Here is a 20207-nt window from a genome sequence, read left to right as displayed (position 1 = left end):
GACGAAGTATTCGGTCACAAAGTCGCCACGTTTCCAGAATCAAAGAGGTCAGAAACAGAAACGTCTCCGAGAAACATGAATCTGTTTCTCACAGAAACTTAAAAGTTAACTTTCATAAAGTGTCAAATCTGCTGCACAACACAAATGTTTTCTCTATGAACCGTGAGAAGGAGCCAAAAGAAAATAGCATAAAAACAATATTTTGATGGTTGAATAAATATTTAATGAGTCCAATAAAGTGGACTGTTTCTCCTGCACCTGAGGGATCCCACACATCAGACCAAACTCATTATCATCTGAAGAAGTCTTTGACTCAACACGAAGCTCAAACACCTTCAGACCAGCAGCTGTTTGAACTGAAGGAGAAAAGGGAAGTAAAGAAAGAAGAAGCTTTTAAATTAGACAAACTGAAGAGAACCTGCATCTTAAAGGACCAACGCAGAGTTTCACTGAACACACACAGCTGCAGTGTTTTCATTTATTTTTATTATTAAGTTATTATTATCCTCCGACAAGGTCGGCATGTCTTCGTTTTCTTGGTTTGTCAGCAGGATTACAGAAGAACTACCGGCCTGATTCTCATGAAACTTAGTTAACATTGAGAGATATAAAGAGAGATATAGAGAGATACAGAGATATATAGAGAGAATATATATATTCTGTCAAATGTTGTATTTGTACTATGTTGTTTATCCTGTACACACGACATCTATTGCACGTCTGTCCGTCCTGGGAGAGGGATCCCTCCAGTCTCTCCCTGAGGTTTCTAACATTTTTCCCCCTTTAATTGTTGGTTTCTTTTATGAAGTTTTTCCTTGTACGATGCAAGGGTCTAAGGACAGAGGGTCTGAGGACAGAGGGTCTAAGGACAGAGGGTCTAAGGACAGAGGGTCTGAGGACAGTGGGTCTAAAGACAGAGGGTCTAAAGACAGAGGGTCTAAGGACAGAGGGTCTAAAAACAGAGGATCTAAGTACAGAGGGTCTAAGGACAGAGGGTCTGAGGACAGAGGGTCTAAAGACAGAGGGTCTAATGACAGAGGGTCTAAGGACAGAGGGTGTAGTGACAGAGGGTGTCGTATCCTGTACAGTCTGTAAACACTGAGACAAATGTGTAATTTTTGATATTGGGCTATAAAAATAAATTTGATTTGATTGGATATAAAGATATATAGAGATATATAGATATATAGAGAGAGAGATACAGAGATATATAGAGAGGTATATAAAGATATATAGAGATATATCGTATAGAGATATATAGAGATATAGATATATAGAGAGATATATAAAGATATATAGAGAGAGATAGAGATATATAGATATATAGAGAGAGATATATGGAGAGCGATGGAGAGAGATATATAGAGAGAGATACAGAGATATATAGAGAGGTATATAAAGATATATAGAGACATATAGAGAGATGAGAGATATTGAGACATATAGAGCGGTATATAAAGATATATAGATATGTATATATATATATATCTATAAAGAGAGAGAGATGTATAGAGATATATATATATATAAAGATATAGAGATATATAGAGAGATATAGAGAGAGATATATGGAGAGCTATAGAGAGAGATAGAGAGAGATGAGAGATATAGAGAGAGAGATATGGAGAGCTATAGAGATATATATAGAGAGATATATAGAGAGATGAGAGATATATAGAGAGATGAGAGATATGAGAGATATAGAGAGATATAGAGAGATGAGAGATATAGAGAGAGATGAGAGATATAGAGAGAGATAGAGAGAGATGAGAGAAATATAGAGAGATGAGCGATATATAGAGAGATAGAGAGAGAGATAGAGATATATATAGAGATATATAGAGAGATCAGAGATATAGAGATATAGAGAGATATAGAGAGAGAGATGAGAGATATAGAGAGATAGAGAGATGAGAGATATAGAGAGAGATGAGAGATATAGAGAGAGGTGAGAGATATAGAGAGATGAGAGATATATAGAGATATAGAGAGATGAGAGATATATAGAGAGATGAGAGATATAGAGATATAGAGATAGAGAGAGAGAGATAGAGAGAGATAGAGAGAGATAGAGAGAGACAGAGAGAGATAGAGAGAGACAGAGAGATATAGAGAGAGATATAGAGATATAGAGATATAGAGAGATATAGAGAGATATAGAGAGAGATGAGAGATATAGAGATGAGAGATATAGAGAGATGAGAGATATAGAGATATAGAGAGAGATGAGTGATATAGAGAGATAGAGAGATGAGAGATATAGAGAGAGATGAGAGATATAGAGAGAGAGATGAGAGATATAGAGAGATGAGAGATATATAGAGATATAGAGAGAGATGAGAGATATATAGAGAGATGACAGATATAGAGATAGAGAGAGAGATAGAGAGAGAGAGAGACAGAGAGAGATGAGAGATATAGAGAGATATAGAGAGAGATGAGAGATATAGAGAGAGATGAGAGATATGAGAGAGATGAGAGATATAGAGAGATATAGAGAGAGATGAGTGATATAGAGAGATAGAGAGAGATATAGAGAGATAAGAGATATAGAGAGAGATGAGAGATATAGAGAGAGAGATGAGATATATAGAGAGAGATGAGAGATATAGAGAGATGAGAGATATATAGAGATATATAGAGAGAGATGAGAGATATAGAGATATAGAGAGAGATGAGAGATATAGAGATAGAGAGAGATAGAGAGAGATGAGAGATATAGAGATATAGAGAGAGATTAGTGATATAAAGAGATAGAGAGAGAGATAGAGAGATATATAGAGATATATAGAGAGATGAGAGATACAGAGAGATAGAGAGAGAGAGATAGAGAGAGATGGGAGATATAAAGAGATATAGAGAGATATAGAGAGAGATATAGAGAGAGATATAGAGATATATAGAGAGATGAGAGATATAGAGAGATAGAGAGAGATAGAGATAGAGAGAGATGAGAGATATAGAGAGATATAGAGAGAGATGAGCGATATAGAGAGATAGAGAGAGAGATAGATAGAGATGGGAGATATAAAGAGATATAGAGAGAGATATAGAGATATATAGAGAGATGAGAGATATAGAGAGAGACAGAGAGAGATGGGACATATAAAGACATATAGAGAGAGATAAAGATATATAGAGATATAGAGAGAGATGAGAGATATACAGGGCATGTGGCCTTGGCGGATCCTTTTTGTACTTCAACATAAACTACGCTAGAAACTTTAAAATGTTCTTAAAGAATGATGTTCATATCAGTCAGAATGGTTGGTGGTGTGAAATGTGAAGACATCAGTGCTGGTTCATCCTGAAGGTTCGATGTGTTCAGGTCTGCAGAACGGTTCTCAAACATAACACCAGGAAACAGTTTGGTTACGGAGCTTCTTTGTCTTCAAACAGGAAACAGACACAAACTGTTGACACAAGCTGGACCAACACTATTGTCTCCAAGTCATTGTGTTCTGCAGTTTGAACCAAAACTGACCCAGAAGCATGATGCCACAACCAGGAAACTATTCACAGAAGAAAAGCCCTGATATGTTCCTCACTGAAACACAGACATAAGGAACGACAGGTATGATCCTAATAATCAAGAAAAAACTGATTTATTTCCAATCTGAGCTGCGATTCATTAATAACGTTACATCCCAGGACGTGTCGGACACAAGCAGAAGAATCCAAAGTGTTTTAGAGCAGAAGGTAAAGAGGAGGTTAGAGAAGTGGGAAGTGTGACAGCAGAAAAGGAAATAAAAGAGTGTGAGGGCAGAACGGGAAGGTGTGTGTTCTGAGAAATAGAAGAAGAAGCAACAGTGTGGTGACGAGGTCAACAAAACCCCGTGAAGCAGCGAGTCAGCAGATCACAGCAGAGGGAACTCCAGGACACTTCAGTGTCGACACACAAAAGAGGAAACTAAAAGTTTTCTTTCTTACCTGCTTTTTACACAACAAGTTTGTTCGTTTGGAAGCAGCAGAGACGCAGCGGGAAGCAGAAGAAGAAGAAAAACAAGAGTTAGTGCAAATACACAGTTTTTATTTATCAGTGAATAAAGTGATTACAATTCTTTAAGTTTCAGACTCGAGACGCTTTCAAGTACAATCAGTCAAAAATCAGGATTCTTCTATTTATTTTAAGTATTTTTTTAAGATACACAAGTAAATAAATCCAGTACTGAGTGCTGTAGGTACATGTACACAGTGTGGACATGTTGTGAACATGTGGACACGGTGTTGACGGCGTCCTTTGTCTGAGTCGCTGTGAGTTAATGACGTGGACTTGATGCAGATACATCCAGGTCTCATTGGATTCTCTTCTGGTCTGCTGCACGTACACATAAGTCGGATGGTAATTATTGTCTGGTATCGCTTGGATCAATTTGCATTTAACCCAGATTTCGGGGACCAAAGAGGATTGTGGTGCGTTGAGCCGCGACAAGGCGACACAGAAAGGAGGACAGGAAGCGTCTTATCGTTTTCTTCACTCTGATGAAATAAACATGTTTTTATTTCAGCTTCAGTTGGAGCTGCAGAGCCACGAAGCACATTCTAGTTGAGCTGACGGGGCCAGACATCCAGGACAAAGGACGCTCCTGAAGACCCCCCTGCCCACGACCTCTCCACCACCACCCCGGGGCAGGCTGCGTCCACTGGGTCACCTAGTTCTGCCCTAGAGGGGGGGCTTTCTTTTCCCAGGCTCATTAGAGGTTTGGAGGAGGGAGAGTTTCAGGTGAACTGGTTTAAACTGGAGCTGGACAGACTCCCAGTCTGACAGTTACTCTTTAGAGGGCATCGCAAGAGGGAAACTGTTAGCCTAGCTTAGCACAAAGACGGCAGGCAGGGGAACCCTACATCAGGACTGTTATCAACACTGTACTTAGCTGTTAGCATGAGCTAGAATACTATGACTCAACATGATGTAGCTGATGTCAGCCTGTTAGCACAAAGCTTTTATCGCTCTGCATAATGTTCATCAAACTGTTAACATGGAGCCTAATGTTCACTCTGCTAAAGTGTTAGCATGGAGCCTGCTATCGCTAAGTGTTAGCATAGAACCTGCTATCGCTCATAGTGTTTGCAAACTATTAGCATTAAACCGTCTTCTGCCATCAAACAGCTGACAACACCAGCGCTAAAGTATTAAGGAGAATAAATAAATAAATGTTTTTATTGCGCATGAAACGGTTGCACAGGTTCCAGCAGGTTTACGGTGCGCTGCATGGACAAATGTGACTTTCCTCACAGTTGTGACAGTTGTTCATGTAACACAACACGTTATATGTAACTGTGAACTGTATGTTCATATGTAAAAATGAATGTTAGATTTAATATTTAACATTTACTTTATATGTATTGTTTATAGCTCGTGAGGAAAGTGAGCTAAATATTAAGAATATATGAGCTCCCATAATGTCCCATAATTCGATGCTTTAACCTACATGTGTGCAGCCGGGTCGGGGGTATCGATTGACCCGCTTCATCGTGGCTGCTGTTGTGTGAACTGACTCTAACATCTGTGTCACATCGATCGCTCCCACTGATAAATATAAACACACACCAGGGAGGGGGGGGGGCACACACATCAATGACCTGCATTCAACGTGGTTCCCCGTGCGAGGCACAAACAGCCAATGAGCGCGCACAAAGCCGGCCTTTCAAGTTCATCTGGACTGATGTAATAAAATTGACACATGCAGTCGGCTGGATTCTGGCGCCTGTTACCTAAACTCTCATTTCCAAAGCAGTGTCACCTCCCCTCACTGCAAATGAATCAATTACAGAGCAGCATAATCCTGTTAGGGGAGATGAATGCATACCTCCCCGTTGGCAGGTGCTGGCAGGCTGAAGGGGCTTATTGGAGCACCGATATCAAAGCCGCGGGTTTTATCTGCCACATTAGAACCTCTGCAGAAAAGCACGCTGGCTGTCTCAGCCTACACAATGACATACTATTCAAAGTGGTAACGTCAGAAACAAAACCTGAGCTCATCGCTGCAGAGACGGTTATCTCAGCCAGAGGAGGATCTGCTGCTTCTTTACACACTTCATCTTCCTCTCACATCACACACACACACACACACACACACACACACACGTCTGTACACGCTGCACAACAAAACTCTCAGAACTTTATTTACAGACTGGAAGTTAACTTTTTACTATCCTTTAGCTAGAACTGTGATTCTGGTTACAAAATATAATATGTAAATTATACGATTAGATTAGAGTCGATATTCACTTTACTTTGCAAATTTTCAGTATAAAGTTTTAATCTATAATCTATAATTGTGCTGGAGATCAGAGAGTTTCTGTCTGTTATTATTTCAGGTGTTTCCCTGTTTATATATATATATTTTTGAATATATATATATATATATATATATATATATATACATATATATATATTTTTAATATATAATTCATATATAAATTATTGATTAGTAATATTTACTGATATTTACTATTTATAATGTTTATGATGTTTATAATATTTATGATAACATGTATAATGTTTTTGTCCCTCAGGTGGTAAACATTAAAGCTGCTCTTGCTGGAGGATGAGCAGCTTGTGTTATTGTCAGGTACAACTGTTACTGTTGGAGGATGCAGATCAGAGGGGTGAGGGGGGTGTGGGGGGGGGGGGGTGGTTGGTGGGAACCAACAATCCCTCTCATTGTTTCTGGCGGCGGTGGCGGCGCTCCTGGGCACGCTCAGCTCCAACACATTCACAAGGTCCAATCTGTCTGGCAGCGGCGGCCGACATTCTGAAGCACCTTGTCAGATAACGCCTGAACCAGCGCGAGGAGCGAGTGGGGGGGAAATAATGCAACACACAATACAGAGGGGAGGCCCGGGGGGGAGGACGGGGGAGGAGGGGTCAGAGACAACAAGATGGAGGGAGAGAAAGAGAGAGTGGGAGAGAGAGAGAAAGAGAGGAGCGGGGGAACAACTAAAGCCCCTGCTTCACCCGTCCTCCCCCATCCTCCCCCTGTCCTCCCCCCGCCGTCGGCCCTGGCTCACCCAGACCATTGTGCACCCAGGGGGGTTCAGGAGATAAATGGCCGCATGTTAACCACGTTTGACAGGCTGCACAAAAGGGGACACCTCGGGTCCCATGACGCAACCTGTACACCCCCCCTCACCCACCTCCCCCCAACATCCCCACGGAGGTACAACTAAACACCACCATCAACAAACACAGAGGACAGGAGAACACAGGATCAGGATCACACTTTCAAAATAAGAGCTCAATCAGAACAAAATAAAACAAATTCCACCAGGATATAAAAACGTCAGAGAGAAAGTTCTGCAGATCAAGAACTGAGACATCAGAACTCTGAGGTACCGCGGGACAGCAGAACTCTGAGGTACCGCGGGACAGCAGAACTCTGAGGTACCGCGGGACATCAGAACTCTGAGGTACCGCGGGACAGCAGAACTCTGAGGTATCGCGGGACAGTAGGACATCAGGACATCAGAACTCTGAGGTACCGCGGGACAGTAGGACATCAGAACTAATGCAGAACATTTAATCACCAGCTGATCCTTTATTATAAGGACGATCTGCAACCATCAGTCAAGAGAAACATTATGTCCAACAAAGTGAAGTTTCTGCAGAAATTAAAGTCTGTTTGAGCCTCAAATCTGCAGATCTGCTGCTTGTCTCTGTTTAAATATAAACAGACATTAAAAGACATCAGAGACATCAGGACTGTGAGACACTGGGATGGACATTTCTCACTATTTACTGACTTTTTATCCACCAAACCATTAAACTATAAATAATTGTTTTAAATCCAGTTCTGAATCACAAAGTCAAAACGATGAATTCTGACTTCTGACATGTGAGTTGTTTTCTTTGTGGACTACAAACCGTGGTTTCTGGACGATGACGTGGATTTTTTAACCTTTTACGATTTTCAGACAGTTTGTGTCTGACGGGCATTTTTAAGCCTTTTTATCGACAACATTTGTAATTTTTTTGTTATTTTATGACGTCAAGAAGAACGAAGCCACCGCTCTGCAGGCTGGGAGGATATTTGGGGCTGGGGGGGTTGGTGGGGGGGATTATTCTCCTCTGCTAACCTTTTCAGCTCTGCCTGATTCTTTGATGGCTGACAGGACTCACAAAGGCACCTGCCCCATCCCAAAGTGTCCCCCCCCCTCCCCCTGCTCTCCTCCCCTGACCTGACCGGCATTCCTGGCCGACAGGGGGTCCTCCCCATGGCTACCTTTACACAGACACCCCCCCACACCAACGTCTGGTAATCCCACAGCAAACAAGGTTGTGCAGGCTCAGAGGCGATGCACGAGACTTCTCACAGCCGGCTAAAAGGTGGACGACTGGTGAAGCCCGTCACCGTGGGAACCAAGAAAAAATCATTAAAATGCATAAAGGGGTCGAACCAATAGGAACGTCTGAAGGTGCAGAAATGTGGAGCGGGAAAGGTCAGCCGAGCAGAAGGTCAACGAAAAACTAATCTGGACTTTAAAGCTTTTATAAACCAGGAGACAAACTTAAAAAACTACAAATATACATTGTGTCCACTAAAGAACTACAAATATATATATATACACAGTATATGTATATGTGTATATATATATATATAGATATATATTACAGGCCTTTGAGAAAATCTAATAATTAAGAATATTGGTCATGATTATTTTCATCATTGAGATGAAGATGAGTCCATACACACACACACACACACACACACACACACACACACACACACAAAACGTTTCTTTCTTTTATAAAACTGCCGTCACGCCCGTTTAGCTAAATAAAGATAGACGACAGCCGTAACGCTCATCAAACTCCAGCTGTCAGTCACAAACCTGAGTCTGGACAATAAGACGAGCTAAAGCCTCCATCACTCCGCCCCTCTACCCTGAAAACAACCAATCAGAGGAGGAGCTTCCTTGCATCTCATCAACTGCCGTCGCTGTTGCGATGTTTACAAGATCTCATAAACCAGCGTTATTTAAATGTGTAAAAATATGATGAGAACTATAAGGACTCAACAAGTTTACTACCTCAAAAGTCGGATTTATTTAAACATATCAACGTCAGATATAAGTACGTTAATAAGCATTTAATTATAGGAGTTTAACTTCCACCTGATACATTTTAAAATGGAAAAGATGATGCGATGTGACTTTTTATAATCTTCTTTTAAAATGAAGAAGATATTGGGATACAGCTGAAGGTTTATAGAACCTGAATAAGTGAACTTTGAGTATTTCTGAGTTTATTTCTTTGTTTCCTCATCGATCGTCCTTCTCGGAGCTCTGGTGGTCCGGTGGTTTCTCACCAGTGTCCTCAGACTCGGCGCTGACAGCCTCGTCAACTCGGATACCTCAGATAACTGGAGGTCAGTTGAGCAGGACTTCCCCCCGAGGCCACCGCACCGAGCAACACTCATTACTGTAATTGGTAGATCTGTGACCATGAAGCGGCGTCCTGAGACTCAGCTGATCTGATCTGGCCCGAGGAGGTTTTCACCGAGAGGACCGAGAGTCCAAGAGGACGAGCGGAGGAAAGTCCCCGAAGTCTCCAGGAGACACGACCTCGGACAGCGAGGAGAGAATTAAACGTTCGGACCAAAGAAGAAGAAATCCGCTCTTCAGCTGCTCTCAGGACGAAGCAGGAAGTTGGTGTCTCTTTCAATTTAAAAGCATGTTCTGACGTATGTGAAGAAAATACAGTCGCACAGATTATAAAGTAAGGAGACAGATTTGTCTTCTACTCCGAGGACACATTTCTGTATCCTTTGCAATAACAACAGCGCAATTTTAAGTAATTTGACGCAATGAAGCGTAATGAAGCATTTTTTTAGTGTTTGTATAACGTTGACACGTTTAGTATCGGAGAATCATTGTTGAGTCTGTCCCATGAGGACGATGCATCGAGAACAGTTTTGAGTTGTCTTCTACGATGATGACACATTTCTGAATCTTTTGCGATAATGACGGCGCAATTTTGACGATTATGAAGCATTTTTGTTTGTTTTTTTAAGGCGTTGACACATTTACCAGCGTAGTCATGGTGCAAGCCGTCAACAACGACAAAGTTTTCAGTTGTTTTCTACGATGACGACACACTGTTCTTTTGCATTAATGACATTTATTTTGAGTCCTTTAGTTTTAGGGGATCATCTTGCGGACGAAGGACGGTGTACTTTGTAATGTATTTCTAAGCAGACAACATCTGCGCATTTTGAGTTATTTCTTGCAATAATGATAATAACATTTTTGGGCTTTTCATGCCTTTATGATAGAGAAGTGCAGATTGTGAGAGAGAGGGAACGACATACAGCAAATGCCACAGGTCGGACTTGAACCAGTGGCCTTTGTATATGGGACGTCTGTGCTACCGGCTGAGCTACCGGGACGCCCTGACTTTTCAGTTTTTCGTAGTTTTATGTCTTTTGAAATGATCACGCTAAAGTTTTGAGCAACTTTTCACGACTTCGGCTTAAAAAAGTCTAAATCCACACAATCCACATTCACGTAATAATAATAATAATAATAATAATAATAATAATAATAATACATTTTTTTATCGAGCACTTTTAAAAGGTACTCAAAGACGCGTAGGTTCAATGACAGCTGGGAAAACAAGGAGCAGAACCAGACGAACTCTGATTTCATTGACTTCAGGCTGATTTGAGACAGACAGAGGTGGGCGGGGCCTGCAGCTGTGGGACAGAGGTAGAGGGGTTTGTTCGGGGGGGGGGTTTGGGTCATTCAGCCATATGCTGGCGGCCTGGACACACAGATGTCCTGACACCTTACTCCAGCCATCCGTTATTGATTGTTCCATATTGTGTGACCTTGCCGCAGGAGCTCGGCCAATCAAACGGAGCATTCCTGTGAGGGCGGGGCCAACAAGAACACAGGTTTAACGCTCTGAGAGTTCAGTTACACCTGTTCACCTGGCCGATAACAACTCATACGGGCTGTCAATCAAACTGAGACACGACTGCAAACGTAAACAAATTTTGCAAAAAAAAATGTCTGTAAGAACAAAAGGGGTAAATATAATCAACGTATAACAATAAAGAAGTATAGTAAAAGTAAAATAAATTGTAGAAAATGTACAGTAAATATAGTAAGAAAAGTGAAAGAAAAAAGTCATCTTACATTTGTAAACAAAGTATAAAAAGGTCAATTACAATTAATAAAAATAGTCAAATAAACACGTTAAAAAAGTTGTTAAATGTTATAAAATATAATAAATGTGTTTTAAAATGAATTAGTGTTTATTAAAGTATTTATTAAAGTATCTTTTAAAGTATTTATTTAAGTATAAATTATAGTATTGATTTAAGTATTAAATAAAGTATTAAATAAAGTATAAATTAAAGTATTTATTAAACTATTTGTGACTTTGTTATTAAAGTATTCAGTACGTATGTATTTGTGCTCTGACCTTGTGAATTAGTGAATCAGTGAATGAGTGGTTTGGGGCTCAGGGCGACAGCGTGTCAGCGGGCTCTGAACTCAGTCAGGGAGAAAATGTGCACATGGCACCATGAAGGGGGGGGGACAATACAGGCGCGTTAGTCACCTTGAAACACTCGAAGAGTTTTACTCCAACACCATTCCACTCTGCACTGATGCATCATGGGAGGCGTAGGAGAAGTCTGAGGAGTGTTTGTTGTTGGCGGCACAGTGACGAGCTTTGTGTGAGAGAAGAAGAAGAGCCCCCCCCCCCCCCCCCCCCCCCAGTGACAGATGTTATCAGACCAGGAATAAAGCTGTAGAGGTGGAGGAGGCTGACAGACAGGTGGGGGGGGGGGGGGGTTATGGTTTAATGCTCGGGAGCTTAAAGAGGCAGGACTGAGGGGGGGGGGCAAATCTGTAGGACACGAGTCAACAAGTCAAAGTCTTCACGCTCAAACGTGATTTATGTCTCATAATACTCGGACTTACAGATACTTACTGATATTAATAACTAATAATACGATGAACGTGTTTTATTCTGACGTCATAATTTTCTGACGTTTCTGAACAAAGTTATTGACTTTCTAGAAAGTCAATTTAAACCACGAGAATCCAGATTTGTTTTTGTCACATTTTTTAAATTATCTTGTTGTTATTGTTGTTTTTGTGATTATTATTTGTTATTGAGCTCAATGTGCAAAATGAGACGAAACTTCTCAGAGTTATTCCAGTAAAGAATCTGAAATATAATACAAACCATAAAACATATTAAAAAAGAAAATCTAAACACAAAGAATCTAAAAGTACTTAAAAAAAATATTAAAAACGAAACAACAATAAAAACAAACCACGAGTCGAGTAAATAAAAAAATATATAAATAATGCTGAAACTGCGACAAGTCAAGAACATTTAAAAACCGAATCTCGTGAAAACAAGAAAATCGCTAAAATCAAGAAATCGTGAAACAAAGTGAGTCTCGAACATCTCGAGGCAACAAGACAAGAAAATCATAAAACCACTAAAATCAAAGACGACGACAAATAAATGTTGAAACTACGAAATACAGAACGAGAAAAGGATCATGACACTGTGATGTCACTCTCTTCCTGTTTGTAGGTTTTATTTTGGCGGGGGGGGGGGGGGGGGGGGGGGGGGGGGGGTGTGTGTTAACTAGACTTCCTGTTGTTAATATAATGTGCCTGCTGCAGCTTTATCTGCTGCCCCCCCCAGAACAAAGAGCCCCTTCTTCGTGGCGCGGGGCCCCGGCTCCTCCTCCAGAGGTGTTTGGTGAAGTAAATCTGCCTAAATCCTGGAGGGGGGTGAGGACGGGTGAGGGTGAGGGGGGGGCTTTTCTTAACAATAAACAGCTCTGGGGGGGCGGGGGGGCATTAGGAATTCATATCACATGGTGCATTTTAAACTTGATTCCTGACCTGTTAAGAAGCAGCTGAGCTGCGACACAAAGCTGAGGGACAGTAGGAGGGGGGTCACCGGGCCCCCCTACAGGCGAGACATGAACCCACAATAGAGACACCTGCACAGTGAGGACTGTTTTAAAACTTTATATATATTATAACATAATATATAATATTATATATATATAAATATATATAGAGGAAAGAGAGAGAGAGAATAGAGAGAGAATAGAGAAGTAGAGGAGAGAGAGAAGAGAGAAGAGAGAGAGAAAGAAGGAGAGAAGAGAGAGGAGAGGGACAAAGAAGAGAGAGAGAGAAGAAGAGAGAGGGAGTAGAGAGAACTGAGAGAGATAAGAGATAGATTATTATAGAGAAGTAGAAGAATATTATATTTCTTTATTAGAGAGAGATATAATATCATTAATTATAGAAATATATATAGAAGATAATATTATATATATATATATATATATAATATTATATAATCTATATATATATATATATATATATATATATATAATATATATATAAGGGGCGTGGTACAACCCCCTTAACTGTGATATAATGAGCATATATCACGACAGGCCGTGGTATATGGTCATTACATCACAGTTAAGGGGCGTGGTACAACCCCCTTAACTGTGATGTAATGAGCATATATCACGACAGGCCGTGGTATATGGTCATTACATCACAGTTAAGGGGCGTGGTACAACCCTCTTACCTGTGATGTAATGAGCATATATCACGGTCTGAAGTGAGCTATTGCTTTTATAAAACCAAGTGTGGCAATATGAAAGAAAAATACACACTCCAATTTAAATAGTTTTTATTGTTAAATAATGATAATAAATAAATAAAATAGTCCCTCCGCTGCCTTCTGCACAGAACATAGTACGAGGTGGTTGCTATGCAACAACACTAACAGCTGCTCTTCGGTTTCTTCTCTGGAGGCACTGATGGATCCACTCCTCCAGAGCAAAGCTTTGTTTGTTTCTTGACGGACGTCATGTAACAGCTGTAACGGTGTAGCTTTCTCTCAGACGCGGAGGGATACTGACTTGTTGTGAAAAGTGACGACAATTCTACCCGTGATATAAGCTCATTATATCACGGCTAAGAACCAATCAGATTGCTTGATTTGGCATGTCCGTTTTATAATATATATATATAATATATATATATATATATTATATTATATATATAATATATATATATATATATAATATATACATATATAATATATATTATATATATATATATAATATATATTATATATATATTATATATATTATATATATAATATATATATATATATATATATATTATATATTTATGACGCTCCTCTATTTTTATGTCCCATCTCAAAAGACATTTCCTGAAATCCAGCTGCACCTTGCAAAATATAAATATGTATATTTTTATATGTATATATATAGATATGTATAAATAGATATATTTATATACACATATATTTACTTTACTTATTTACTTCTTAAGATGAAACTGAAGAAATAATAGTTTTTCATCTTAAGACTCAGAATCCCTTAAAGGCTCCAAACACACTTCAGAGTCGTCTGTCTTTATGTGACTGTCAGTCCATCAGCGATGGGGGGGTCTATATAGGGCAGACACACACACCTTCAGTCCACCTTACATCCTTTCTTTTATACCCCCCCCCCCCCCTCTTTTTTCTCTCCTCCATCTTTTTTCTGGAGCTCTTTTCATCTGGGACGTCGTGGAGCCGAGCAGGCCCGGCGGCGGTGCGAGGGTCTGAATTGTGATTAAGAACGAGGAGAGAGGAGCTGCTTTTCTTTGTTCTGCCCTCAGGGAGGTGTTTACTGAGGGGGGGGGGGCATGGTGAGGCAGATATGAAAGACATTCAGGTCAGTGAGAATGAGAGCGACAGGGATCCTATCTGAAGACACTCTCACTGCGTTGGTTTTCCTACGCGACGGGGACATAAAACCCGTTTCTTAATACGTTATGGGGACCGCTAATGAATGTTCAGGTCCAGTAAGTCTTAGTGGAATGAAGCGAAGTCCTCGTAAGTGACAAAAACAAGTTTTAATGTCACACCAGACTTCACTCATTTTTCAACACGTTTAGAAACAGGCCGATAAAATGTCTTCAACGCTGCGTTGAAGCCGAGCACGGAGCAGAAAACACAAAATATAAAATACACAAAGAATCAAAGACTGTTTTAACATCAAACTAAGAAAACTATATTCAGTGTCATATAAAGCAGAAATACAAAGGACTCCTGGTGAAGTCACAGAAACAATGTGAACACACGTCTCAGCGTTCATCATCACACTAAGCAGCGGTGACGTCACAGACGCACATTCATCACTAACGTTTTTATGGAAGCTGCATGAGACCCAGAAACAGAAACTGTGATGCAGTCCCATGATGCCATACAGCACACACACATGCTGCTAATGTTGTGTAATAAAGAAGTGTGTGTGTGTGTGTTCTACATCATTTTATCACTGCAGACCGTCCCAGGACGTCCAGTGTTTCTCATCACATGTCCTCCCTCTCATTTCCTGTCTGCTCTATAAATACATCCACAAAAAATGTCCAAAAAGACGCAATATTTTTATAAAAAACTCTTGTCTTCCAGCTTGATTTGTGTCATTTGTATTAAATGAATTATAAATCCTCTTTTGTGCATCATGACTAATACAACTCTGAAAGCTGACATGCAGCATCTCACGGTGAAACACAAGGACCTCGTTGTGTTTCATAACGTGTTCAGACGACGGCTGAAACTACAGACTATTTATTAGTTTGGTCAATAAATCGTCAAAAATTTGTAAGAAGAAGAAGAAGAGTCCAAAGTTTGTCTCTAAATGTCCAAAGATCTTCACTTTAATAAAAACAGATCTGTAACAGACTTTAATTTCTGCAGAAACTTTATTACGTTGATGTTTGATGGCAAATATATCAAATAAACACAAATATATTAAGTTTGACTCACCGTGTTGGTGCAACAATAAACTTTCCTGCTTCACTTGATAATAAATCGTGTTATTGTGACAATGTGTATAAAATCTGTCTCGTTTTCACACATTAAAATGTCGATTTGATGCAATCTGCAGATTATTTTCTAGATTAATGATTTGCTGTATAAAGGGTCAGATTCTCAAAGAGCGAAGTCCTTAAATGTCCAAAGATTTTCACTTTAATGTGAATGTAAATGTAAAATTTATGATGCAGAGATGCAGGTTGTAAACAGTAAACAGAGTCTCTGCGGAGACAATGACACGGCTGTGAGACATGTGGCATGAATGGTGCAGCAGGCGTCCTGACACCAGCAGCTCCACTACCTGCAGCTGCACGCAGCTCGACCTGCGACGCTCACAAACATCTCAAACCCTCTCAGCGCTGTCCTGCTCGCAGAATGAGTCTAAAGCAGTGTGGTTCAAAGCGTTTAAAACAAGCAGCTAAACTCTGATTTTAAAGAGTGAAACGTTACTTTGTGCAGATAAAAACATGTTCACAGACGTTACAGTGTAAAACATGCAACTATCATCACATTCTCATTCATGTGGAATTTAAAAAGACTGATATTTTCAACAGATTTGGGGAAAACTTTGAGGATTTTAAATAAACTTTGAGGATCATCAACACCAAACCTCATGCAGAAAACACAGCATTTAAAAAAAGCAGCAGACAGCTGCAGCCTCACAGCTGGATGTGACGGACGGAGATGGAGGAGGCTGTTCAGTGTGCAGAGATCCTGTTACACCAGGCCCTAATCTGCCCCCCCACACCCTCCTCACCCATCAACAACCCCCCCGAGACCCCCAAGAGGAGGAGACGCAGCCGAATCCCGAGGAGAGGAAAAACCACGACGACGGGAGGAAACTTCATGACGGAGGAATTAAAAAGTGAAAAATACATTTTAATTTCATAGTTTTAACATTTTAAGCGACGGAGAGTTTAACACTTCAACATCAGTCACATTCTTTGGTTTGCACTGGAATGACGGATTGTGCCTTTAAATCAGCATGAAACTCTTTTTGTATTGTTCCATGAGTGGCTCTGATAATACTTTAAAATACTGTCTTCATCATTAATGCAGCCGACACACAAAGACACGCAAACTGCAGCATTTAGGGAGGAAAATGCCCAAAGTGGATTTAATGCAACAATAAAAAGCAAAAATCTGAATTAAATTGGAAATAATTCAGATTTGGGTTTTCTGGTTTGTTAGTTTGTGAACAAAGCTTCTTTAAAACACATTTAAATTAAATAACAATTTGACTGAATTTGTTTTAAATTTAAAAATAATAATCAAAATGAACAAAATCAAACTGTTTCCAAACAGAACAAATGAAATCTCGTGTTTGAATATTAAATGTTGTATTTTCTAACAGATGGCTGTTTGTTGTTGGGGCACGCGGCACTTTGTTTCTGCACGAGCCTCACACACACACACGATAATAAAGTGTGAGAAACATCCGTAAAGTGTTAAAAGCCTGAGACACTGTAAATATAAACGCTGTTTATGTTCTTTGTGTTGTTTTAATATCAGGAAACATTATTTTTATTATGAGGAAACACGAGCCGCGCGCAGCCACAGGTCCTCGCTCGGAGCTGCAGCCGGATAACGGTTTCTGCTGCTCGGATACCCGGACCTCCACCCTGCGGGTCCCGGCGGGTCCCGGGTCCGCTCCATCACACCCCGACCCCCGGAGCCTCCACACAGTTCCCCCCCCCCCCCCCAGTAACCTCCACATAGTCCCTCTACAGAACTTTGTCAGCCGGACCTCCCGACGGGCGGCCGGGCGGGGACACCCGCAGCACAGTGTGTGGTGCCGGGCAGAGTGAGAGCCCTCTTACCGTTCTTCCTCCGGGGGTTGGCCTGCTTTCGCCTCTTGCAGCGGGGACCCTCCGCCATGATGTCCTGCTTCATTGATAAGTCAGTCCGGTCCGCATGGGCTCTGATCCGGCTCCGCTGCTGCTCCGCCCCGCCGCCTGACAACCAGACACACAGTAAATCCACCCGGACCCGCTTCACTGACACCTTCAGGGAACTTCAGGAGAAACTATATCCGCTCAGTAACTTTAGTTCTTTATTCTTTTTCTTTGTTTTTTAGTTAAGTTTGTTTTGTAGGAGAGCGTGCACCGACCGAGCGCACCCGCCGCCCCGCGTCCGCGTCCGCCTGATCTCTGATGTGAGGAGCGACTGTGCTGCTGACAGAGGAGGAGGAGACATACACACACACACACACACACCCACACACGCACACACACAACTTTGTGACATAAATAATTAATTAATAAAGATAATAAACTTGTTGATTTTGACGCGTTCTTTTCTCCCAAAGTTCACCCGAGAGGCTTCATCAGTGCCTGGATCAGCACGTATATGAATATCACAACATATAAACATACATCTGTATAAGCGACAGCAATGTGCGGTTATATAAGATGATTCCGGCCTGCAGTTGTGTAATGTGTGCGCAGCCCAAAAACACAGCATATGCTTAATAAAATGTATATTTGTGTTTATATCTCTTTATTATTTCTCCATCATCCCTCTGCAGAGACGGAATATTTAAAATCTGCTTTAACGTGAAATATAATTAAATGTGCTGTTATTTGAATATAATATTTAATCTCCACATGAAATAAACCCGCAGCGTGTTTCTCTGCACCCCCACCCGGCCTGCCTCATGTCTGAGCGGGGAGCGGCAGCAGCGGGGCACCGGGGCAGACCTCCTCCCCCCGCCTCCCTCTGCCTCTCCATCCAACACCTGGAGCGGCAGTAGCGAGCGGGAGCCCGCACCTGTCTCCTCACCTGGCTGCGCCGCGCAGGTAGAGCAGCGCAGGTGACTGCGTGCTATGATTGGCTCCTGAAAGAGGAGAAGAGAAAGAACAAGAAGAGACTTACCGGAGAGGCTCCGTGATTCCTCCCGCTGAAGAAGAGAAGCGGCGAGGAAATATGTAAAAGTGCTGCTGCAGCGCGTGCACCCCCCTTCTAAAATATGAAAGCAGATCTGGATGTCCCCGGTGTTTCCCCGGTGTGTCCCTCTCGTGAGTCCCTCTTGGTGAGTCCCTCTCGGTGAGTCCCTCTCGTGAGTCCCTCTCGGTGAGTCCCGGTGCTGCAGCAGAGCAGTGGCCGGGAGGGGAGCGAGGGTCCGGGCAGCAGGTCTGAGTGAGCGCCGCCTCCCTCCCGGAGCTGTCACCGGTTTTTTCTTTCCTGCAACACAAACAGGCGCGAGACCTTCGAGCAGCACGCGCCACCTATCTTCACGCGGAGGGATAATTGAGGAGTGTCCCCCCCCCCTCCTCGTGCACACCGACACCTCCTCTGATCCGGATCCACGCGGCCCCCCGTGCCGCTCAAACTGTAAACAAACCGCCGAAGCTCCTGATTGGCTGTCACACACAGGTAGCTCACCTGACCAGGTGAGGCTGAGCAGCAGCATCAGAGTGTGTGTGTGTGTGGAGGGTGCGCTCTGTGCTCGCAGTGTTTAGATGATGAACAGGTGTCACACATACACACTCACACACACACACACACACACACACACACACACACACACACACACACACACACACACACACACACACACACGCCACAAGGGTCTGACAGGTGAAATTACCTTGGGTCAAAAAATATATATATTTAAGAAGAAGTCATTCATTAAGATAAATGATAAATAAATAACAATTATACATATAATTGTTATTTATTTATCATTTAAATAAAGTGAAATGATTAAAATAATAAATACAGGAATAAAAGAAAATGTAAAAGAAAAGATATATAAATATATAAAAAAGAATAACGATGATAAAATGTGAGAAAGATTAAATCACAGAATTTTTATTTTAAATCTTTTAAGAAAATATAAAGGTATATTTAACAAACGGCAGTTTATTCCTCTCAGGTGAGATGTTTCCTGCCAGGCGAGCTGTTTCCTCTCAGGTGAGGGGTTTCCTCTCGGGTGAGGTATTTCCTCTCAGGTGAGATGTTTCCTGTCAGGTGAGGTGTTTCCTCTCAGGTGAGGGGTTTCCTCTCAGGTGAGGTGTTTCCTCTCAGGTGAGGGGTTTCCTCTCAGGTGAGGTGTTTCCTCACAGGTGAGATGTTTCCTCTCAGATGAGATGTTTCCTCTCAGGTGAGGGGTTTCCTCTCAGGTGAGATGTTTCCTCTCAGGTGAAGGGTTTCCTCTCAGATGAGGTGTTTCCTCTCAGGTGAGATGTTTCCTGCCAGGTGAGCTGTTTCCTCTCAGGTGAGATGTTTCCTCTCAGGTGAGGGGTTTTCTCTCAGGTGAGGGGTTTCCTCTCAGGGGAGATGTTTCCTCTCAGGTGAGATGTTACCTGTCAGG

At 41.5% G+C, this 20207-nt stretch overlaps 1 protein-coding gene across 6 annotated transcripts in view; it reads right to left on the bottom strand.

Annotated features, from left to right (window-relative positions):
• The window catches only part of zeb2a (zinc finger E-box binding homeobox 2a), a 64513-nt gene extending 45410 nt beyond the window's left edge, over window positions 1-19103 (bottom strand). For 2 of the 6 annotated variants that reach the window (XM_029426561.1, XM_029426563.1), the window contains exons 1-2: window positions 18767-19103; window positions 17713-17847 (exon numbers count right to left, since the gene is read on the bottom strand). In XM_029426561.1, coding sequence (XP_029282421.1) covers window positions 17713-17785 — 73 coding nt within the window. In that variant the 5' untranslated portion in view covers window positions 17786-17847; window positions 18767-19103. Of the gene's footprint in view, window positions 1-17712; window positions 18067-18766 lie in introns of those variants that run through there. The other 4 variants (XM_029426560.1, XM_029426564.1, XM_029426562.1 and 1 more) reach the window with 3 other exon arrangements.
• Window positions 19104-20207: the final 1104 nt, after the last annotated feature.

The sequence above is a fragment of the Cottoperca gobio genome, unplaced genomic scaffold, assembly GCF_900634415.1.
Source record: "Cottoperca gobio unplaced genomic scaffold, fCotGob3.1 fCotGob3_200arrow_ctg1, whole genome shotgun sequence".
Classification (NCBI taxonomy): Eukaryota; Metazoa; Chordata; class Actinopteri; order Perciformes; family Bovichtidae; genus Cottoperca; species Cottoperca gobio.
Note: the sequence above shows the minus strand (reverse complement) of the source record. Positions and strands in the feature narration are given on the sequence as shown.